At 33.8% G+C, this 24,671-nt stretch overlaps 2 protein-coding genes and 2 long non-coding RNA genes across 6 annotated transcripts; 3 read left to right on the forward strand and 1 right to left on the reverse strand.

Annotated features, from left to right (window-relative positions):
• Nucleotides 1–6,829: 6,829 nt before the first annotated feature.
• LOC114416122 lies at nucleotides 6,830–9,911 on the reverse strand. Of its 3 annotated transcripts, none has more exons than XR_003667432.1 (5): nucleotides 9,555–9,911; nucleotides 9,216–9,289; nucleotides 8,857–8,931; nucleotides 7,554–7,628; nucleotides 6,830–7,320 (listed from the first exon to the last, which is right to left on the reverse strand). It is a non-coding gene; the product is annotated as an uncharacterized LOC114416122 (long non-coding RNA). The 3 variants fall into 3 exon arrangements; XR_003667431.1 differs by having other exon boundaries at nucleotides 7,554–8,652; XR_003667430.1 differs by having other exon boundaries at nucleotides 7,554–8,931.
• A 1,099-nt stretch (nucleotides 9,912–11,010) lies between these two features.
• Nucleotides 11,011–14,189, forward strand: LOC114405102. Its single transcript, XR_003665170.1, has 3 exons — nucleotides 11,011–11,128; nucleotides 11,219–11,294; nucleotides 14,106–14,189. It is a non-coding gene; the product is annotated as an uncharacterized LOC114405102 (long non-coding RNA).
• A 524-nt stretch (nucleotides 14,190–14,713) lies between these two features.
• On the forward strand, nucleotides 14,714–17,734 carry LOC114377629. The gene has a single exon (XM_028336276.1). The coding sequence runs from the start codon at nucleotides 14,714–14,716 to the stop codon at nucleotides 17,732–17,734; it is 3,021 nt and encodes a 1,006-aa protein (XP_028192077.1).
• Nucleotides 17,735–17,834: 100 nt separating this feature from the next.
• LOC114377733 lies at nucleotides 17,835–20,407 on the forward strand. Its single transcript, XM_028336332.1, has 7 exons — nucleotides 17,835–17,910; nucleotides 18,050–18,336; nucleotides 18,439–18,651; nucleotides 18,743–19,006; nucleotides 19,085–19,777; nucleotides 19,884–20,137; nucleotides 20,236–20,407. Exons 1-7 carry the CDS (start codon nucleotides 17,835–17,837, stop codon nucleotides 20,405–20,407), a joined length of 1,959 nt encoding a protein of 652 aa, XP_028192133.1.
• The last annotated feature ends 4,264 nt before the right edge of the window (nucleotides 20,408–24,671 follow it).

Consider the following 24,671-nt stretch of genomic DNA (forward strand, 5'->3'; position numbering starts at 1 on the left):
TAACATCGGTTTTCCAAAAAACCGATGTTAATGCATACACGTTAACATCGGTTTTTCAAAAACCGATGTTAACTAATGATGTTAACATCGGTTTTGGAAAAACAGATGTTAACGTATGATATGTTAACATCGGTTTTCCAAAAAACTGATGTTAATGCATACACGTTAAAATCGGGTTTTCAAAAATCGATGTTAACTAATGTTGTTAACATCGGTTTTCTGGAAAAACCGATGTTAATATAAACTTTTTTTTAATTATTTATATATTTTAAAAAAACCATATATTGCGTTATTAATTATATTTTAATTAAAAAATATAATAATTAATAAACAATTATAAATTCAAAAGGTAAGCATTTAAAAATTAAACTAAATTTTTAAAATGAATTTCATAATTTTAATTTTATTATTTCATAATTATCATTTAAATATAACACACATTTATAGAAATTATTTGATATTAGTTATTTTGAAAAAAATAATTGTTTTTAATAATAAAGTTTAACTTTTATAGAATTTTTATAGAATTTTGGTAAAACTAGTTATATTGTAAAAAAATTAAAATTTATTATTAATATATTTTTATTTAATTATTATAAAAATAAAAAATTATAATAATTAAATAAGCAACATCTCTCACTCCCAAATTAAAAAATTGCCGATTACCGAACATGCCATCTCTCAAAAAGTACAAAGTGTTACTATTATTTCTATTTAATTAGTATAGTAGTACAGTACTATTTCTAATAAATTTAATATTAAAATCACATAATTGTACGTACTACGTAGTAATTGAGATTCTTCAAATAAAGAGAGTACACTACTACAAAAGTCATTTTTTAAGACGCGTGTTCTAAGGCGGTTGTTTAAAACCGTCTTAGAATATGAAGCGGTGGCAATTTTGTAATAAAAGAGAAAATTTTTGTCTTTAACGTCATACATTCTAAGGCGGTTATAGACGACCGTCTTAGAATGTCCTCCAGTGGTAATTTTGTAATTACCAAAAAGTAAGACAACGACGTTTTTATGAAATACCGTCTTTGTATATCTTTTTAATTTTTAACCTAGCCCACGAAGGTTCTTTTGCTCTTACGCCGCTTTCTCATCCGTGGTCGCCCTTTCCTTCAACCGCGCAGTCTTACGCCGCCCTCTCCTTCAATCGCAATCTCTTGGAAACAAAACCCCCCATCACACAGTGTCTCCCAACGCCATGAAGAAGAGGAAAAGCCACAAAGAAAGTCATATCAAGGTATGTTCTCGTGCTTTTCCTTTTGGGACTGTTAGTTCAAGCCACAGAGTTTTATGCATGTTGTGGGTATTTCCATGGGCACGACAAACTAACATATGGAGTTGTGGGTATTTCCTATCTCCTTGCATATGTCCCAATTTACGATTTGGAAGCTTTTCCACTCTTCTGATACTACACAGGATTCTGCGTACAACAACTGGCTCATCTTTTTAACCTGTCTATATTGTTTCTCCAACAAGTTGAAGTCTTCAGATTCTGAAATTGCTTTACCTTCATTTTCTACATAGTCAAACTGTAGCTGCTTCCTTCTGTATCTTCCGCATATCTCCTGTATTTTGTCTTTGTCTTTTTTTGCACGTCTGAATTTCAGAATATTTGAGTTCACTAGTAGCTTTCTAACATACTCTCTAACAAGTTTCTGGGACAAAGTTGGAGCCTGGCCCTCTGAACTCTTTAAGTCACACATTGTTCCACCACAATGAAAATAATGCTAGCTAGTTAAAAATTAAAATTAATGCATGCTTGTTAATACTTTTCCTCCCTTCTTATTTTAGTGAAAGTGTCGAACCTGCATTAGGTAATGGTTCTTTCCATCCTGATTCTCTGCTAAATTGTTGCATGTTCTCTTTTGAGGTTATCCAATATGGTTTGGTTCCTTTATGAACCTGTTAGCTTAATGAGTCAGATTGCTTAATTTATAATGTAAAGGGTTATGAAATTGTATACACTCAAAATAATGTGATTTGAGTATGAATTTCCTATTGTGGTCGCATAAAAGAATCCCTTATTACTTACCTCTGATCTTCTCAATTTGGGGAGTGTGAGTGTCCGAAACATGTTTGCTGGCAAAACCTTGTCCTGAACATCATTGTTAGTAGAATGACACGACGACACAGCTAAGGTTTTCAGTGAATCTGTTTGTTGAGTTGCCTGAGTGTGTGCTGTTAAGTATTCATGCACATAATATAGATCATTGTTGTGCTCTTCATTTGAGAACTCCTGGTTGTCTTCTGTGGGAATGAACTTGTATAATAGTGATCTTAGTATCCCTGAAGCATGTAATAACCTTTTCCTTATCTTGTGTAAATCATATTTGATGGACCACTTCAGATCCTTGGCTGAATAAAGGTGTTGAATGTTGCTACTATCAGAGCTGGAGTTCTTGAACATGTAACTTCTTTCGATGAGGTAACTTTGCAATGAAAAAGGCTGTTGGTGGTGTTGGATATATATCTTGTGCTAAGTTCTTAATTTCATTTTCATGTACTTTTTTTTGTAATTAATAAAACTCTGTTATAAATTTGTGAATGATTCCTTCAATTGTATTTCATATAATGTGATTCAATCTTGTTCTCTTTTCTCAATGTCTTTAGTTGCACTTGGAAAGTTGGATCTAAGGTTGAACTGATTAAAATTAAGAGACATTATTATGTAGATTTAGGAATATAAGTATATGGTTATGTGCATTCTTTAGAATCCTGAACCTAATGCAGACTTGCTAAGTGAGAGTGCTTACAGAATTAAAGCTCTTATTTAATAATTCATAAAATTATAGTTACAAGGAATCAAGACTAGTTACTCTACTGCAACATTTGAACGTTCATCTAATGTGTGAGGTTAAGATTTCAAGTGAGTGAATTTAGGAACAAGGGAGTATAGGATCTTGATTTATATTTTCCACCTTCAGTCATTGTGTTTCTTGAGTATTTGAATATTTGATTAGTCCAAATGTCTTTCATAGGCTATTAGATTTTCAATTTTCACTAACTACTAACCATGACAATCTTGTATTTTGATTCACTAAATTAATACTTAGTGATAAGAACATGCTAATTGATCTATATGAGATGACCATTTCTTTAATTTTATTACTTGTTGACCAGTACACTTATATAAGTTTGGATGAAAATCAATTTTGATAGATACATCTAAGTCACACAATACTAATCAGGACCTAAGTTTAAGGTCCACCAACAAAAATAATATTTTCATTAATTTTATAAAATTAAAAAAGACCATATGTTATAAAAAAAACTCAAACATATAACTTTCTCATTAAAAGAAAAAAAACCTCATAAAATTTATTTTAAGCCTCACTCAGTTGAGTCAGCATGGTACTAATCACACCAAGAAAATCACATTTCATTTTATTATTGTTTTAGGTATAAAAAATAACAATAATCGAAACAACAAGTAACTTTTAAAAAAAATAATCTCACTCGTAAAAAAATTCTCTCCCATTTGATATCACATTTGTTATATGAATTCCAAGATTAGAACCAGATTGAAGATTGCTTTCAAGTGAGTGAAATAAAAAATGGGTCTCTGAGTGTTTCATTGGACATTAAGTTAAGCCAGAATTACAAGATCACAGGTCAAATGAAAATCGATAATTTTACTGATTACAAGTCAATGTTTTTTTTTAAATAAGCAAACAATTATATTGATGTAAAAAGCTAATCTTAAGCACAAGTAGTGTTAAAGATTAGAGATATAATCAGCAATCAAGAACAAATTGTTCCCCATGTTTATTAGTTAATAGCATAGTTACATAGTAAAACCCAATAGACTTTTAGTTACTTTGGTAATCTTTCTTGTTGGTGAATGTCTTGGCAGGAGGAACTAGAGAGAAATCAAAAGGCATCAGGTAATGTAATTACTATATAGAATTTTAATTTTTTATTCATAACTTGTAAGCAGGTTTGAAGCAATTTGTTGTAATAGATAATTTAGTTGAGATGGCTTGAATTTTTATTTTCTTTTAGATTTTGAATTTTATCTCTATAACTCTGTTAAGTGGTGTTGTTTGTAGGTTCCAAGTCTGATGGATGTGCAAGACAGGTGAAGGAAGTTGCATGTCCTATTTGCACTGTTTAATAGTTCACTAATCACTAGGTAAAATTCACCCAAAAAAATGTTCACTTGGTAAATGGAGCATATTGTTGTCCAATATACTTATATTGAAATGATAAATTTTATTATTCATAGTGGAACAAGAATAATCATCATGTAAACTATCCATATAGTAAAACAAGAAAAGAAAAAAGATCGAACATAAAAAGGAATAATCATCATGTAAACTTCTGATTCCAATATTGGCTTCTAGTCAAGTCATATTTTGGCTCTTTAGTTTCTATAAGGAAAAGAGGCACTGCAGTGCTTTGTGGGTGTGTGCTTAATTAGCTGGTATGCAGTGTATTTGGCTAAGCAAAATGCATGTCTTTTCACTTTTCAGTTAGTGTATTTTTTATTTACTTTGGTATAGGATTGTTTCCTAACTTATTTTGGGGTTTTTGTTGATGGTTACGTTTGAGTTTTGTTGTATGATTTCAAGAAGGATTAGAGTGCTCTACTTTTTCTTTCTAATAATGCAACAGAGGTTATGCATTATGTTCATTAAGTAATCAATTATAATGTGCATGCAGGGTGATTTTATCTTTGTATTGGGTTTGGGTGGTGGGTAGCATAATAATTTTCCAAATTATCTAAAGTTTAGTTTGTATTAAAGAACTTTCTGAAGTTTTTACTTGTTTTTGTTTATAGGTTGCTTCCTATGAGCTTACCACCTTAACTTGCATCCCAGGTGTCATCACGTATCGTGGAGCTAAAATCCAGGTATCTCCACATAAACATATTATATGTTGATAAATTTATCACCTTACTGTGCAAAAGATATTCTGCTTGTGGGTTGATAAGCCTGGGATGCCTAAAGCTGAATTTAGTTGTACCTTTTTCTGATAATAGTTGAGAGAAGATTAAATGATATGTGAATGTTGCCTCTCTATATTAGTAGCCTCTGACTATAAGCTGCATGTGTGCTCGGGTCTAAGGAACATTGGCATAGGTTTTGGCAAATTTTATAATACAAAGCTGTTCAGATTATAGTATTCTCTAGACCAGAAGTTCAAATTAGCGAGTCTAAAATACTAAAAAGCTATTCAGTTTGATTTATTGTACAAAGCTGAGTGCATTGTGCTCGGAGGGTCCTGTGGTTGACTGGGGGGGGGGGACAATTCATTGGAAAATACATGTTATTGCTCTCTATACAACATAATTGTAATTTCAGTTCTGCACCTCAGCACTTGCCTCAATTCGGGGGCCAGGAACCATGTATCTTGCATATTATGTCTCTCTATATCTTTGAAGCAAAGTGGGGCCCTTTTCTCTAATTTCATATTTTCATTTAGTTGTGCACTACATGGCCTAAGTTACTTTGTATCATGCTAATTGCTAAATGAATCTATCTTATAATAAGGCTTTTACTTGGCTAAGGCTTTCTTCCACTTGTCAATGGATTGTGTTTTCATGTTTTGTAAGATTGCCCAGCAATGATGATCACTAATAATCAATTGAGAGACATATGGACCAAGGGACATTGACAATACAATAAAATTAGAGTAGGGATAGTTGACACTAAATGAGAATTCAAAAAAAAAAAACATGTCTAGAAATGAGTTGAGTTCGCAGCTTTGACTCTAATACAAACTTTTATTTTTGACTGATATTGAACCCGAACCAAACTTATGAGCAGTTGTTAGCTCGGTTTGATTTAAAATTATAACTATTTTAGATATTTTTATTTATTTATTCATTTACTTTGTACAATAAAATTAATTATTTCAATTTAATAATCAAAACCTTGAACCAGACTTGCTACCCTTTCATTGTAGTCTCGCATCTTTAGTTCTCTGCTCGCCGTCACCTCCGTCCTCCGCTGCACCTCCGTCGCAGTCCATTCCTCTCTCTTTCTTCGACCACTCACTCTGTCTACGTAAGTAACCCTCACCCTTCTTTATTATTATTTCCACCAATTCGTTATCCCTTGCTACAATTCCTGATGCAGCAAATTGAATTCTGTTCCTTACTAAGGAAAATTACTTTATTCATATAGATCTGTGCTAGGGTTCACATTTGTTTGGTATCTATCTCTGCAAGTGCCTCTCTCGTCCTCATTGCGTTTCACATTCTCTGCCAGGTATCTATCTCTGCAATTTCAACTTTCAACATTATTACTCACTTGTTTCATTCAAATCATTGTTCCTAAGTTAGATTTTTATGTCCCTTTTAGACTATACTCTAAGTAAAACAGTCACATATATAGATTTGTTACATATGGAGTTATGCTATTGGACCTCTCGATAGAGTAGAACATGAAATATGTGTGACCATGCATACCAATATGTGATATTTGACATATTTGTGTTTACTCTTTCACTCAAGTATAAAAGAATCAATGATCAGAACTTTACGAGAATAACACACTCTTACTCTCGTGTTCAATTGAGAGACATATGGACCAAGGGACATTGAGAATACAATAAAATATGATTGCAAAGGTTAAAATCGGATAACCCAATATAGAATTATGGAGGCTAGCTTTTGAATTTGGGATTAAAAAAAAAGTAAACAATTAGAGGAGGTATATTAATAATTGTTGATAAAAAATATACACCAAACCTAAAAATGCATAAATTCGTGCGCGCACACACATTGCTATAGTATATTTAAAACAATAAATTAAATCTACAAAAGTATAGAACATTAAATATTAAAACATAATAAATAAAATTAGAGTAGGGATAGTTGACACTAAATGAGAATTCAGAAAAAAAAAAAAGGTCTAGAAATGAGTTGAGTTCGCAACTTGACTCTAATACAAACTTTCATGTTCTACTGTATCCTAAGCACATGAAGCTTGCTGCATGCTACCATTTTTGTTAACTTTGTTCAATTCCATATTCTTAAGCTTGTGATATTATTCTACTGGGTTGCTGCTACAAAGCCTCCTTGCATATTTGTTGTTTGCAATTGAGAGTTCACTTGATTTTAATGAGACTGCATATGAGGTGGGGGAAATTGTCCATATTGCAGTGGAGGCACGATTTTGTTAGGTCTATTTATATTTATGATCTTTATAATCTGCTTCTCACATGAATCCAGTTTCAACCTGTAATTAAGTGAGATATTGCTCTTTGAAACCTGAAGGAATGCTATAGCACATTCCAACATCTTCATAAATTTCTTCAACTTTTCGAGTTTATATGACTTCGGTTGTTGTGGAAGGGAGTATCCTGATAAAGAAAAAAAAAAGGTACAAGGTTAAACACATTAAAAATAATTGATGAGAAAAAAAATAATAAAGGGCACCCTTTCACTTTCAGGAAAGGTGATGACTTAATAGTGCTTAGCAATCTTTAGAGATTACCAAAATAATAATAATAATAATAATAATAATAATAATAATAATGGAAAAGGCTGGTTTATTCATAGAGTAGTTGTTAAAAATTTATCTGACTAAGCATACCCGCTGAAGTTTACTAGCAGATTTTTGGTACATTTCATTCAACTCTGGCAAGTAATTTTGTTTCATGGACTTAATCTGCAAAATAAAATCAACCAAATCAAATAGGGATCGGTTAATTAGAAACCTTGTCGTCTCTTGTGCAAGAAAATTTGTACCATTGTTCCACTAAGGAAGGATGATAAAAAATTTCTCATTTTGTAATGCATTATAAATTTCATGCTTAATTGTGCACACATCATGCATGTAAGATAAGCACCTAAACACTTGGAGAACCATGTCACTTAATACTCCATCAAGCGTACCATACTACTAGATGTGGAACTTAAGCACACCAACCATGACTTTGAATATTAAATTGAAAACTTCAAAAATCTCACTAAAGAAATACCATTCATATCAACACAAAGACATGTTAACAATTACCAGATATTCTCAATACAAATAACCAATAGAGAATAAAACGACAGCACTAAAAGAAATTAACTCTAGAAAAAAAAACAAAAAAAATCCTTATTGGGTAAAGCACAAGTAATTTCTACTGCTACATTACACATTTTTTCAAATATTATGTGAAGGTTCATCAATATATATAAACATTGAGTAGTATGGATTTAAGAAGAGTTCTCATTATTTTTCCTACAAGACTACTGAAGAGTTTCATTTTCTTCTTGATAATTTCTCACAATAAAAGCCATCATTCTTCATCATTTTGGGTTTTGTTCATTTGACAAATATCTGCTGTTCAATCCAATTCACTTAGAAATAAAATGATAACAAAAAACTACATTACCTTACCTTTTGATACACTTCTTATTGCCAATCAATATGAGGTAGGGGAAGTTGCCTTGACTGCATTGGAGGCATAGCTTTCTTATGTCTTTTTCTATTTATGAAGTTTATAATATGGTTCTCATATGAACCTAGTTTCTCTATTTATGAAGTTTATAATATGGTTCTCATATGAACCTAGTTTCTCCATGAAATTGGGTGAGATGTTGCTCTTAGAAACCTGAAGGAATGCTATAATACGTTCCAGCATTTTAAATACATTCATCTTTTCAAGTTGATCTAACTTTGGTTGTGTTGGAAGGGAATTGTGCTGATAAAGGAAAGATACAGGGTTAAACATAGTAAAAATAATTTACGAGGAAAAAACAACAATAAAGGACTCCCTTTGAGGAAAGGTGATGACCTGATATAGGGCTTAGAACATGCTACAATCTCTAGAGTTTGCAAGAATAACAATAATGGAAAAAGATTATTTATCAATAGCAGTTATTAAAAATTGTCTGACAAATCATACCTGTTAAAGTTGGGTAGCAATCTTTTGGTACATTTCATTCAACTCTAGCAAGTAACTTTCTTTCATAGATTTAATCTGCCAGAAACAAATAATCAATGCATTAGAAACCTTGCAATCTCCTACCAGTGCAGGAATTTTGAGCAATTTTCTCCACTATTTATTCGCAATATTATACTGGATTTGACATTGATAGCTATGTTTACCGTTGTTACAACTGAGTCCGAGGATAAAAAGATAATAATTAAAAAAAATGATTCTTATGGAAAACCAAAAAATAAAAATTTGTTTTGGTTAAAGCACTTCCTGCCGCACACATTTAATTTAATAAGGAAAAAAATTATAAGAAAATAACATATTACATGTTGATACACTTGTTCTTGCCAATCACCCCCACTTGACTGTCCGGTCTGTGCAGTTGAATCCAGAGGAGAAGCTACAAAAGATATTTCATAGACACATGAGAATTCGGCCAAAATAAATAAGATGATAATCAAAACAATGCCACAAACAAAGACAAAAGAATGCTGAATTCTTGTTGTATTTTCATTTTATTTGCAATTGTTTGACAAGAACTCTGATCAGGGATATCCTGATCCGGAAAAAAAAAAAACTCATCAAATCACTGAGATTATGCAATTGTCTGGGTTTTGCATTTCACCTGCTGACAAACCAAGAAATTAAAAAAATTCAAAATTAACCTGACATGTTGCAGAAACCTAGTATCTGCTAAAATACAATGTCCTTGTTGAGACTGCGTTCAGTTCTGTTTGTTGTTCTTCCCTTGAGGCAGTACTCATGTTCTTTCCTTGTCCCCTACACAGCTAGACCTATAGACTTTTGCTGCCATTGCCCGTGATTTCAGCTATAGACATTGGTTTATGAAGAAATTTTTTATCTCATGTAGTCATATTCTAGTTTAGGATAGGAAATTAATTTGTTTATGTAAAATAGGATAAACTTAGGGATATTTGTGTGTAAACTGTGAGTCGGAGAACACAACATATGCTTGTTTATATAGACTGATAGTAATAATCACACATAATTAGAGGAGTTAAGTTTCTCCTAAATGGGATATGTTTCCTACATATTAAAATTGTTTCTGCCTTCTCCTGAATCAAGGGGCCAGTATTACTGCCCATAGTATCACCTAAATCTCCAACCACGACAATCGCTGTCTTAGCAAACAACATCATCCCTCGAAGGACAAGAGGAACCAATAAATTAAAATAACATTAAAAAATTTGAAGATGAGAAATTCCCAAATAGGCAGAATTAGAATTAAAGACAATTACATACAGCCCCAAAAAACACTCAGTATACAATTTTATTTGTAATTTTTTATAACTAAAAAAAAGAAGAAAAAAACTACTTTAGCTCTGCCTTCTACTGGAGGACACAACGTGTTTTAAATTAGCTTTTATATATACTTATTTTTCAAGCTCAATGCTTGTTAACTAGGTTATATATGACTTTGCTTAGGAAAAAACTATGTTATGACTTTCAAATTATTACCAATTTTAAAATGTAAAAGTATGTATTCTTTATAAGAGTTATTTGTTTGATTTTTTTTTTTTTTTTTTTTGGGGGGGGGGGGGCAGTGGAATAGAAGGAGTAGAAAGAATAATGCTGAACTTATTTTATTAGTTTGGCTTGAATTTATTTTATCAGATTTGCGCTCGAGTATTCAACTTGAAAAACTAACCTCCAGTATGAGAGAACTTTATATTATTAATTAAACTGAGAGAACTTTTGATCCACTTATAGTAACTATACAATATTTGAGTTCAACTTAATATTAATGTAATCAAACTTTTCATAAATTTAATATTATTATGATCCAAAAAATTATTATTAAATTTTAAACTAATCGAATCAAATTAATTCACTTTTGTTAGGTTGAGTTTGATAGGCCAACCTTTTATAATCCATTTTTCTCACATATACAATTCACATGCAAACTGCAACTTAAATTGAAAAATTAAAGGAATCAAATTATCTCCCTCTACCAAACTTGTCAATCTCACTGTCATGTATTAGGCAAACATAAAAGCAAAGACAGTGAAAGACTTTTACAGAGTTGGTCACATATCATCTTTTTTTTTTAAACTAGCTTTTACATAATTTAAAAAAAGATAAACTTAAGATATTTTTTCATTCCAAACACTCAAACAGGGAGGATCATTTGTGATCGAGTATGTTTTCTGGTTTCTTTCGTCATGCTCTCAGTATTCTGTTGCTTTTTAACTTGATCTTGGTCTTCTTCGGACTAGTAGTACATCATCCATATGCTTAAATCATGTTTAGCTTGCCAACATATTTCAGCTTTCTTCCTAAAGCTGCTCTTTTTTTTTCTCACATTCAGTTTATTGCTTACGATTTGGAATAGTGACAAGTAAAGACAAATCACAACTCCCGGTCATCCAATTCCAAGAATAGAGGTTGGTTCCTTTCTTTATAGGTAATTATATTGCCTACTTCTTTTGTTCATTTATTCAAGATTTGAAGAAATTTCACTCATAAAGATGGATATATAAAGTTGTCGTTTAGATCTTTGAACTCTCATGGCTAATTTTACAAAAAATTAATATATTATGTTAAGTTTCCTAATTTAACTGGTAGCTCTCTTTAACAAAATTTTGACAAAATTAATTTCATTCAAATGTCCAATAATAACCTTTAAGAGGCAGCAACTTCAAAATGAGGGGAATGTTCAGAAATGAATGCTCATAAATAAATATATTTGCAGGCTAGCTTTTTGTTTCTTAGTTATCAATTTGGTCTTCAAATTATATTAAAAGATTTAATTTGTGAAACAAATTTCAGCGGCTTTTATTTATGAACAGTGGCAAACGAGCATATTTAAGACATTAGAAATTGGGTCTTTGGGGAACCTTTAAATCCTTCTAAGATCCCTGAGTATGCCTCTAGAATTCCATTTGTCAAACAATTAGTGTATTCTGTCATATTGTCATCAGCAGCATATATATCTGCAGCGAGTTCTGCACCACTCTAAAGCATAGGCATTGCATACAACAACTACTTCTAAGACTTTTCTCCAATTGCCAAGGCTATGTCTCCAAAACTTGAAAAAATAGGAGGCTTAACAGACCTATGGAGCTGATTGCTGGACAATTCCACATGCAATTGGGTAATAATCCCATCACAATAAACCAGTACTTTCTCCTCGAAGCCTCTACATACATCACCAACCACACCCACTGTGATAGCAAATGTCCTGCACCCATTATATTAGGGACCACCTGAACCCAATACAATGATTGAAAATGTGCTGCACCTATTTTATAATTCCCTGCAGCTGCCATCCTTTCCCAATTACCCAAAAGCATCTCTCAAATAAATGTCTTGCAGAAAGACTTGCACCATACTGCCATACTTAAGGACCTTTGTTCTAGTACCATTCAAAACTTACGTTCTTCATTTCGGCTGCCATCATCCCATTGTGCATGAATTGGCAGTTTTGCTTTGGTTTATTTGAATGACACTTTTGAACATTGAATCCAATGGTAACAAATACAATTTTGTCACTTGGTATGAAAACATTCACTTCATTTACCCCGTTAATCCATCCATGTCTGTCTTAAGAATTGCTTCGTCATCTACTTTAGGCAACAAGCTTAAAGATGGTAGTGGCATGATTAGTATGTTTTGTGATTTTGTAAACAAATTGATGGGAGAAGGAGGCGACAAGGGAGGCATGCTAGAGGAGGAACTCGGGGGCAAGGTGGTGGGCATGGTGGGGGGAGGGGTGAAGTAATGACTGTTGGTGTTTAGGAAAGAAAAGAGGTTAGGAATTAGATTGTTTTATAATTTTTAAAATAAAATAAAGATAGTAATGATTTTTAATTAATCACCACTATTTAAAATTTATTGTTTTAAAATTTAAAACATTGACAGAATTAAATGTTTTAGAAAAAAACCAAAAAAAATACAAAAACGATCCGTTTTGTTGAAAACATATCAAAATGAAACTAAAATAAACTTAATAGAACAAAAGTGACATTAAGCTTAATTTTTATACGAAAATGTATATATTTAATTATCAATTTATCATCCATAATCTTACATGCCCCTGCGAACTTACTCTAGAATTACCAACAGCTGGACACACACATTGGATAAGATGTGAGGAAGTAAGGAAAATACCAACAGTGATAAATGGTATTTGAGCTTTTGTATGGGCTTACTAGTATCTTTTTAAAGTGTTTTGTGACTTTGTTTATACTTTGTGTGATATAAATAAAGGCCGTGTTTTAAATACACGAAAAAAGTGATAAGCACTTTGTCTATACTTTTTTAAATTTTCATTTTTCTCAAAGGAGAAGAAAGTAATAGTTCTTGCATAAAGAAGTTTCCCTATGATATAATAGTGCAGTAAGTCTTTATTTATATGCTGTAAGTAAGAACTTAATCTCTGTCTCTAGAATTCTCTACATGTTAATAGGCCAAAAAACTTGCACAAGGCTTAAAAAGCAAATGAAAAACACAGATACTTACACAAGGATAAAAATAAAAGATTAACCTTATCACAAGGAATAACACACAGCTGCCATTATAAATACTCTTTTGAGCAGTTTTGAAACTATAATGAATCTAATATTACAAAGGCCCTTATACTCTTATAAATGAAAGGATGTGAAAGTGTCAATTAAATTATGTATGTGAAAGTGTCAATTCTTATGCAAACAAAGTGGCAGGATCAGGGGTACCACTAACCTTACCTTATTCTAGAGTAAGTTCACATGTAGCTCTTAAAACTAGAAGCCACTAAGGCTCTACATCACCCCGTTTCCTTCAATTCCTAAAAATTAGCTTGGAAGGTTGTGTGAGAATACCTATCATTGACTGAAAGACTAAGGCAGAGGATCATATCCTCTGCGTTCACTTGTCAATGCATTTAGTAACTTGGAACTATCAAATGAAGATTGAATAATTCATATTTTATTTCGACCAATTAATTTTAAAAAATGAAATCCAAATTTCAGTTGTTCAAAATTGAACTACTGAAATTTAGAACAAATATAAAATAAATTGAATGCATGAAAATGTGATTGCACTAAATCTATTTCCCAAGACAAACAGAAGTTAGTCTGAAGTCTTGAAAATGAACTAATGTTTTTGTGTTATTGAATTACCTTACAGCCATATGTTGTATGTGTGTTTCAATTTTTTTTGTTACACAACTGTAATCTTGTTGTGCTATTAAATATGAAATTATTCTTAATTTGTAGGTACCGACTGTTACGGATTGGCAAAAAGTACTTGCTCCTTCACTGTTACTGCAACAAATACTGTCATATTGCTCATCTTCAGAGGTATGTATGCCATTCTTAAATTGCTGTGGTTAACTATTATATTTTTGCCCCTGATGTAAGTATTGTTTATTATTACATTCTACCTCATTGAGTGAGCCATAGTTCCCCGTTTGAGCTTCAATACAACGATTAATACGGATAGTTTGGATTAATTGTTGTATTGAATCTTGAATTGTCCGTTTGGACAGTTTGGGAAGACAATTTTTTTTTACTTCATTTTGACTTACAAGTCAAGTATGTTGTGTTATTTTTGATTATATTTCGGTCACTGCATCTTGCTTTGTTCTCTGGGTGCATACATGAGCGATGTCAATTGATGTCACCGCTTTGATGTCGTGTACTTGGAGACCAAAGCGAAATGCTGCCGAAATTTAGTCAAATTTAACATAACCGTCTTAACTTGTTTGTTTGAATGAAGTAAAAAACTGTCTTCTCGAATGGGGTAGGGTCACACCTTTTTACAATAAAAAAGAGAGGTCCGCATGCATATCAGATAATGAACCTCGTTTGACAGTACACCAAATATGGATCGGAGTTGGATGAAAAGACCACGCATAACTGAAGAGTACGAGAATGGGGTTGAAGATTTCTTGCAATTTGCCAAACAAAATGCTCCAGACTTTCGTGGGGTATACTTCTGTCCATGTGTGAAATGTTTGAATGGTCGACGAAAATCTTTGGATGACATTAGAACCCATCTGATATGTGATGGTATCTGTCCTACTTATACAAGATGGATATGGCATGGTGAGTTATCAGAAATGTCATCAACCCCTGGAAATGTTGGATTTCATGAAGAAGTTGGTGATCGTATAGAAGACATGCTACGCGATCTTGGACAAGAGGGTTTTAGGCAAACACATGCACCATATTATGAAAAGTTAGATAATGATTCAAAGACACCGTTGTATGTCGGATGCACTAAGTATACACGGTTGTCAGGGGTGTTAGCTTTGGTGAATTTGAAAGCAAGATTTGGGTGGAGTGACAAAAGCTTCAACGAATTACTGTTGTTATTGAAGAATATGCTTCCTGAAGATAACACGCTACCGAAGAATCATTACGAGGCAAAGAAGATATTATGTCCTGTTGGAATGGAATACCAAAAAATACATGCTTGCCCTAACGATTGTATCTTGTATAGGCATGAGTATGCTGAACTGCGCAACTGCCCTACATGTGGCGTGTCACGCTACAAAGTGAATTCCAACGATTGCGGTGAAGATGCAACCACATACAAAGATCGTCCATCCAAAGTTTGTTGGTATCTTCCAGTAATACCAAGGTTTAAGCGATTGTTTGCTAATGCAGAAGACGCGAAAAATCTAACATGGCATGCTGATGGCAGGATCAAAGATGGATTGCTCCGTCATCCTGCTGATTCTCCTCAATGGAAAACAATTGATCAGCTGTATCCGGAGTTTAGCCAAGATCCCAGAAACCTAAGGGTTGGTCTTGCTTCGGATGGAATGAATCCATTTGGAAACTTGAGCTGCAATCATAGTTCGTGGCCTGTTTTGCTAATAATCTACAACCTCCCTCCTTGGTTGTGCATCAAGCGAAAGTACATTATGATGTCTATGATGATAGCCGGTCCAAGACAACCAGGAAATGACATTGATGTGTATCTTGCTCCCTTGATTGAAGACCTCAGAAAATTGTGGGTAGAAGGGGTTGATTTGTATGATGGGAATGCTCATGAGACCTTCAAGTTGCGTGCCTTGATATTTTGTACCATTAATGACTTTCCAGCATATGGTAATTTGAGTGGATATAGTGTGAAAGGCCACCATGCATGTCCCATATGTGAGAAAGAAACAAGTTACATCCAATTAAAGCATGGCAAAAAGACAGTGTATACAAGACACCGAAGATTTTTAAAACCTTTTCACCCATATAGGCGAATGAAGAAAGCCTTTAATGGGACATCTGAGATTGACAGTGCACCGATTCCTTTGTCAGGTGTTGAAGTTCTTGATCGGGTGAACAACATTGCCGTTATCTATGGGAAGACACAAAAAAAGGATGGCTCGACAAACAAAATTTGGAAGAAAAGGTCCATCTTTTTTTATCTGCCTTACTGGTGCAATTTACATGTGAAACATTGTTTAGATGTTATGCATGTTGAGAAAAATGTCTGTGATAGTTTGATTGGGACACTGTTTAACATTAAAGGGAAGACAAAAGATGGTTTGAAATGTCGTCAAGATCTAGCAGAAATGGGCATACGTCAACAGTTGCATCCAGTGTCAAAAGGGCTTCGAACATATTTACCGCCAGCATGTCATACGATGTCAACGTCTGAGAAAAAAAGTTTTTGTCATTGTTTGAAAAATCTTAAAGTCCCACAAGGATACTCTTCAAATATCAAGAGCCTTGTATCTCTGACTGAAATGAAGTTGGTTGGTTTGAAGTCGCATGATTGTCATGTTTTAATGCAGCAATTGTTGCCTGTTGCCATTCGTGGTATATTGCCTGACAAAGTAAGGGTTGCAATAACTCGATTGTGTTTTTTCTTCAATGCCATCTGTAGCAAAGTCATCGACCCGAAACAGTTGGATGAATTGGAAAATGAGGCTTCGATTATCATTTGTCAGTTGGAGATGTATTTTCCACCAGCCTTTTTTGACATAATGGTTCACTTGATTGTTCATCTGGTTCGAGAAATACGGTTGTGCGGGCCCGTGTATCTGCGGTGGATGTATCCGGTGGAGCGGTACATGAAGGTATTGAAAAGTTATACCAAGAATCAATATCGGCCAGAAGCAAGCATTGTTGAAAGGTATGTGGCAGAAGAAACTATTGAGTTTTGTTCTGACTACATTGAAAATGCTTCACCTGTGGGTCTTCCTCTAAGCCGTCACGAGTCTAGCCACCAAGGTAGGGGGACACGAGGATTCAATGTTGTAACCATGGATCGCCAGCAACTGTCACAAGCACATTTATATGTACTAAACAACACAGCTGAAGTTATACCATACATAGATGCTCACAAAGAATATGTTACAGCTTGTAACCCAAGCATGAATATGATGCGTGTGTTGCAAGAGCACAATAAGAGTTTCGTCAATTGGTTTAGAAAAACAATATTTGCTAGCGACAGCGCTTCTAAGACATTATCATTGTTAGCTGTTGGGCCTAATCTCAATGTCTTAACTTGGAAGGGGTATGATATCAACAATTATTCTTTCTACACAAAATCCCAGGATGATAACAGCACTGTGCAAAACTGTGGAGTAACGATTGATGCTCATTCGGAGCACTTTAGTAGTGCATTAGATAATCATCCTATTCGAGCGTCCATGCCTTATTATGGACTAATTAAGGAAATCTGGGAGCTTGATTATGGTGAATTTAGAGTGCCTGTTTTCAAGTGCCAATGGGTTAATGGAAATGCTGGTGTCCGACAAGACAAAATGGGTTTTACTTTGGTTGACCTTCAAAAGATTGGTTACAAGGACGAGCCATTCATCCTGGCAGCGCAAGCAAGACAAGTGTTTTACGTTGAAGATCCCAGTGACGCGAGATGGTCAGTGGTTCTTTAGGGTAAAACAACTGGTATCCCTCCCGATATTGATGCTTCAACCCTTGATGTTAACGACATCCCAACGTTCTGCACAGAAATGCCTTCGGTAAATGCTAAAAATGAGGAGGATGATGTATTTGCAAATCGGATCGATCATGATGAAGGCTTATGGGAAAATATTGCTACTTGAATGTGGTATATAACCCAATTTTTCTTTATGTTGTCCATTGTGATTTTCAATTTGCTATTATTTGTCTTTCATTATAATTTCAATTTCATACTTGTATGTTGTGACAATTAAGTTGGCATAATTAATTTTTCTTTTTGATTGCAGCCATGACAACACCCCCGAGATCCCCTCCACCACCAGATTCTCCTAGTGCAACCACAAAAAGGAAGACTAGACAAACTACCAGGCTCCGAAGGTTGACTGCACGAAGCTTATATCAAGCACGACCAACTGTCCACGTCAACACTAGTACTGGTAGAGGATCTGGCCCGCATAAAGAAAAATTCCATAGTTACTTGGGGGTAGTGGCACGGGAGAAAATCCCTATTGTTCATGCTACTTGGAAAGATGTCCCCGACACTCTAAAAGTTATTGTATGGGATGACATTTTGGTAAGTCCACTCAACTGGTAACGAGTTTACTTTTGTGTATATTTAATGCCTGTGGAAATTTGGTTTATGCAGTTACTGATTGAAAAGTATTTATTATTTTAGGCCAAATTTGATATTCCTGAAGGTTTAACTGCGAAGAAGAAGGTTATGTCCACGGTTGCGACAAGATGGAGGCAATTTAAGTCCTCCCTGACCTCCAGATATGTATACAATGACAAAGACGATCAACAAAACATTGATCCATCTGCTAAGTATGGTTTTGATCGAGAAACATGGGAAGCATTTTCAAAGACTCGACAGACACCTACTTGGAAGGTTTAAATTGAATTGCTTTTACTCAACATTTAACTTATTTAATTGTTGTCAAAGTTTTGATATATTGACTTGTATTTAATAATGTTGACAGGGAATCCGTAAAAAAGCACAGGAAATTCAAAAATTCAACGACTGTCCCCACATACTGTCTCGTGGAGGGTACGACGTGCTTGAAAAAAAATTGATGGCTGAGAAAACAAAGTCAAGAGTCAATCAAGGTGACGGTACTGACAATACAGATGTGGTCGTCGACCTTCCATCCCCTATTGCAAGACATGTGAAGTGGAAGAAGGCTAGAACTAACAAATTTGGGCAAATGACATCTGCTGCAGCTCAAGAAATTGCAGACAAAATTGTAAGCTCAATATATGTCACCCTTAAAAATTTTAAGTTGTAATGACACTTATAAGTTTACTTGTTGTGATTGTTACAGGATGATTTGCAGGAACAATCAACACAGGGAACTTTTGTCCCGCATGGTCGTGAAGACATTCTGAACACTGCCATTGGCCGTCCAGAGCACCCAGGTCGGGTTCGTGTTGCTGGACATGGTGTCACTATAGGTAATTACTATGGACCGCGTGGTAGTGGCTCCAACACTTCTTCGGCGACAATGAGTGCAGATAAATTGGTGGAAATCATAGGAAGTATAAAGCAAGAGTTGAGGAAAGAGGTAGAAGACGAAAACAAACGGACTATCGACTTATTGCAGAAGCAGTTGGATGCGATCAAGAGTGAGTTATCACAAATTCAAACGCAACAGTCAGCTCCTTTTAGACCGTCTATCCCTGATGTATTGGTTGCACGTGTCAGCACCAAAGAAAGCTGTGCCGAGGCTGCTGCAAATGTTGTTGCTAAGGAGCGGTCTACACTTGATGCTTCTATTGTGGGGTTATACATTGTGTGTGGCGATAGTACACAGGTGGTGGCTGCGGGAAAAATGTATGGAGTTGGTGGCATTATACACAATGTTGCTTATGCAGATGATGTAGTAAGGGTTTTTGTTGAGACAATTTACGATGGTGACGCCAGTGTCCCGTTTCCAACTTCAGATATTCAGTATGTCAGGGACGCGAATAGCACATTCATTGCATGGCCCAGACATCTAGTGAAGCCTATAACTGATGTAAGTAATATAATTATCGCCCTGCCTAATGTCATTTAATTGAATACAAATTTGGTAATACACCATTTGTGATTAACTTTACTACTTATTTTGTTGTACCATATAGGATTCAAATCATAATGCGCGTTTTCCAGTTGGACGTCTTGGTGAGGCTGAGGTTGCAGCTGAAGCTGATCCGTTGGGCGAATTGATGAAAACATTATTTTACGTGTACAAGACTCCAGTGGAAGTGCCGTGGGAGGCAACGCAATTTGGACTTCCTGATGTTGGGGCAAAATTTTTCATCACACATGTTGATCTAGCGGAAATAATATCAGGTGACAAGTGTTTGAACATATCTATCCTGCAGCTGTGGACCATGTAAGTCATTTTTCGTCAACCTTTATGTTTGATTACGTCATAACCAACATTGTTGAATCTAAAACATTTACAATATTCATGACTTGTGTTGGAAATAGTTTTATGAATAACTGTGGTAGAAGCAAAGTTGATCAGTCACTGTATGGTCTGTTGGAGCCTCAATCTATACACAATGCTAAGGACAGACGTGAACAATGCCAACAATACATTCAAACATGGGTCAAGGAATCACAAAGCCAGTTGTACTTAGGAGCTTACTTGCATCAGTAAGTTGAACTGTTCTTGTAATTGAAGTCGTTTTTTTTGCTTGAATAAAAACCTAATTGTAATTGTCAACTTCAGGGCACATTGGCAACTATTTGTTTTGTGTCCAAGGGAAAACACAGTTGTTTGGTTTTGTTCTCTGAGGAAGAAGCCAGACATTAGCATCAAAGCCACAATTAACAGGTTCTATTCAAATATACAAATGATGGTTTGTGTAGGTAACTGTTGTTACATATTCAGAAATAATGGTTGTCATATATATGGTTGTTTGTATTTTTTTTACTAGTGCAATGAAGACAATAACCAGTTCTTTCGAAGGCATGTCTAATCAACCTGCACCTCGCTGGGTTGAACCAAAGGTTAGCAATTATTGAAGTTCTACCTGTTTCTAATGAAGCCTTTGTACATGTTGAAGTCTTGCATCTTAACTAACAATTTTCACTGTTAAATTTAGAGTCATGTCCAAACTGGAGCGTACGAGTGCGGATATTATGTGATGCATTGGATGTGGTGCATAGTGACTGGTGGATTAAAGGATGAATGGAACAAGGTATACGTAATGCATGGACTTACAATTGTAGGTTTGGTTAATATTTGTTAAGTTACTAATAATGTCATCAATTCTTAAATTTGTAGTGGTTTTCTGATGGATCACCGTTAGACGTGGACACCATCACCACACTTCGCCAGAAATGGGCAACATTCTTTTTAAGTATTAGGAAAAGCGGATGCTAAAGAGGATTTTCATTATGTAGTAGAACATTTTTAGTGTGATTACATCATTTCGTTTAAAATTTCAAACAATTGTTTCATGTGACATTAATGGTTGCAAACAAACTACTTGATGGTTCGGTTAGCTAAGTGTATATGAAAGGCACAATTAAGGTCTCCATTGTTTATGCTTAAATTGTTTTAGTTTGTGGTTTTATTTTATTACAAAATATTCATTTTAATAGGATCAACGCAATTATTAGTTCATAGATTCATTTTAATAGGTGACTTTTGTTAGGGCTCATGTTTACTATATGATTAATTAATTTTACCACTTGTTTAGCTTGTTTGAAGTGTGATGCACTTGTTCAGTGTACTTGCATGGTGCAAGTTAAATAATCGAAAGAAACAGCTAACAACATAGACTTGGATGGCCTCGTCGTTATTGGTGGTGATGACTTAAACACTAATATGTGCCTTCTTGCTGAGAATTTCAGGTTTGTAGCTGAATTTTATTTCTGTTGTAATCTGTGTCTTAGGACATTTCCATTCATGAATAATCACAGTTCATCCTGCATGTTTAATTGCTATAATATGGATTCATGCAGGAGCTAAAATTTATAAATAAGTTTAAAAAAGATGCATTAAAACCATTGAATTCATAACTCAGGTATGTATGACTTTTACCTGAGAGATTCAAGTTGCCTAAGGATGAGGTGCAAAGAATTAAGTGATTGATTTTGGGTCTTTTTCAGGACAACATTGATATGAAAGGTTGGGGTTTGATAATGTTTTGCTGCTGTTCTCAGCACTGATAGATATTATATATTTTTTAGTGTCACATTTCTTGATATTTTGTTTCTAACAGTGGGGATTATGGTCATGCTATCACGGTGGAAATTCGGAGAAGAGTTCAAATTTTAGTAGATTCAAGTGCTGACCTGCTTGCATTAGAAACAGTGCCCAATAAGCTTGAAGTTGAGGTATCCTAAAGCTTTGGACAACCAAATGCTAAAATCTATCCCCATGGTTCTTTTTTATCTCTGTTAAAAGTGTCATCCGTCTTTTTAAAATCATTGAATCATAAATTTTTTTCTAACTTTACCCTTAATTAATATTTATGAGTGAGAGAAGATTAATAAAATCATAATAATATTTTTAATATTTTAAGGAAGGGTAATTCAGTCAAAGGAACTTGTTTTGCTTATAATCGAGGCTATCTAATGACATTCTTATTTCTTGTGCAATAACCTTAAAATCTAGATAATGAACGGAAATCAAATCCTTGATGATTGAAGAAATTTTGTTATATTTGTATAATTCATTTTGGTTGATGTGCTTTTGTTCCATGTTACCATCAAATGTGAATCACATAAACTTTTGATGGATGTTTTCTTTGAGTGAAGAAGTTTTCAACAAAATTTGGCCCAAATTTTGCCTTGCTTCCCTTGACCACTACAAAGCATTAATTTTTCGATTCTGGAGTTTCCATTGCTTTTGTGAAAGGGTAAAATCACTAGTAAAGCAACTATAATGAGTAACTCACTCAAGCATATATGATCAATTAAAATCTCGGAACAGGTACAAAATAATAGTTATTTAAAGCTAAATATTAGTATTGGACAATTAAATTTGTAAGCCTTCACTTGCAATGTTCATTTTTTTGTCTCGACTCCCGAATTTATCTAACTATATTGACTAAGCAGGCTTTTGCTCAGCTTCTGGAACAAGAGGACATAAAGATTCCAGCATGGTTTTCTTTTAACTCATGGAGTTAATGTTGTTAGTGGTGATTCTTTAATGGAATGTGGCTCTATTGTTGAATCAGGTAATAAAGTTGTCGCTGTTGGAATCAACTGTACCCCACCAAGATTTATACATGGTCTAATTGTTTTGCTTAAGAGGGTAAAACTTAGGTTCTCTCATTTCCAATCAATTATGTTGTGTGTAGGCTAATTATTGAACGTATTTTTTTACACATCATAAATTTTTTTTTTGTTTTTTATAACCTCTCCTATTCTTTTAGGTCTTAATTAGTATTGTTGTTTCAGTTCTAAAAGTGTTAGTATTCACGTTGCCAAGTTGTTTTCATTTTGATAAGTCATGTACATTAGGGTGAATAATAAATGCACATGGAAAATGGCTTATATATATCTGTTAGTCATGTACATTAGGCTGAATAATAAAAACTCATGGAGTTAAATGGCTTATTTTGATAAGTCTGTATAGAGTCAACCATTCAAGAGTTGCATGATATTGTAAAAATAGCTTTCAACTATTTTTTATTTTTTTATGAACATGGCTTATATGAATGGAAACTTCTCTGAGTAAAGTACTTAACCTATACCTTCATACAGTTTTCACATTAATGTGAAACTATTTGTCTCTAGAAATGTTGATAGTGTCATTTTCCCTTGTTTTTTTGTGTTACTTTCATGTAAGAAATGTGTCAGTGTTAATAAGCTATTATATTATTATTATAGTTATGGGACTTGTCTTTGTGAAATACTTATTCTTGATTCACATATGATATCTTCAGGTGACTACAAAACTAATTGTTATATATCCAAACAGTGGGGAAACTTACGATGCTGACCTAAAGGAGTGGGTGGTAACTTTATTCCATGTGGTTTTACTATTACAATTTAAAGGATAGGCAGGCCTACTTTGTCTTCAAAATTGAAGAAAGGTCTATTATAGAATGTAAGTATCTAAATTATCATATAAAAAACGAACCACTATGCATTGGAAAATTGGATTTTGGAAATTATTCTGCTTGAATCAAGTAATGACAAATTTCACATCCTTTTATTAATAATTGTATACAAGTACATCTAAAGATTTTAAGGAAAGACTTAAATAGTTTTTTAGCCCCTATAATATTTATAGGGTTGTTTTCTTTGTGGTCCTCTTAATTTTTTTTCATGTTTTGGTCCTTATAAAATGTTTTTGTTTCATTTGGATCCCTGTCCTGGTTAGTGATGACATGGTGTTAATAGAGATTAGAAAATAGCCTAATGTTTCCTAAATTGCAGGACTAAAATGAAATTTTAATATAAGGACTCATCAAAACTTTACAATTTTATAGGAACTGAAAAAATAACATCATGGACTAAAAAATAAAATTATAGGGGCCAATACAGGAAAAATATTAAGGCTATCTTTCTGAATTTTATTCCAAATTTTGGCCTGATTTCTCATTTAACCTTACATGATGGAAAGTTAATAGATATGTAGTGATCTTGAAATTAATGTCTGCACTCATGTGTTGGACATAGTCAAGAGAGATTAGTGATTATTTAATCGTATTCAGCCTGTGCAATTTTCTATATTTCTTGCAACACAATAGCAAACAATGCATGTAACATAATATCATAAGAAATTAATGTAACCCACATGGACATGAATTCAGAAAAGTATAAGTATACGCTTAACCTAACCTTTAATTTCTTAACTTATGTTCCTGTTTTAAGCTATGTTTATCTAGTTTATTGTATTTTTCAAGTTATGAACTTCATGGTTGGTTAAAGTTGATAAGTACTTCATATTGTAGACATCC

Source organism: Glycine soja, chromosome 1 (assembly GCF_004193775.1).
Source record: "Glycine soja cultivar W05 chromosome 1, ASM419377v2, whole genome shotgun sequence".
NCBI classification, from domain to species: Eukaryota; Viridiplantae; Streptophyta; class Magnoliopsida; order Fabales; family Fabaceae; genus Glycine; species Glycine soja.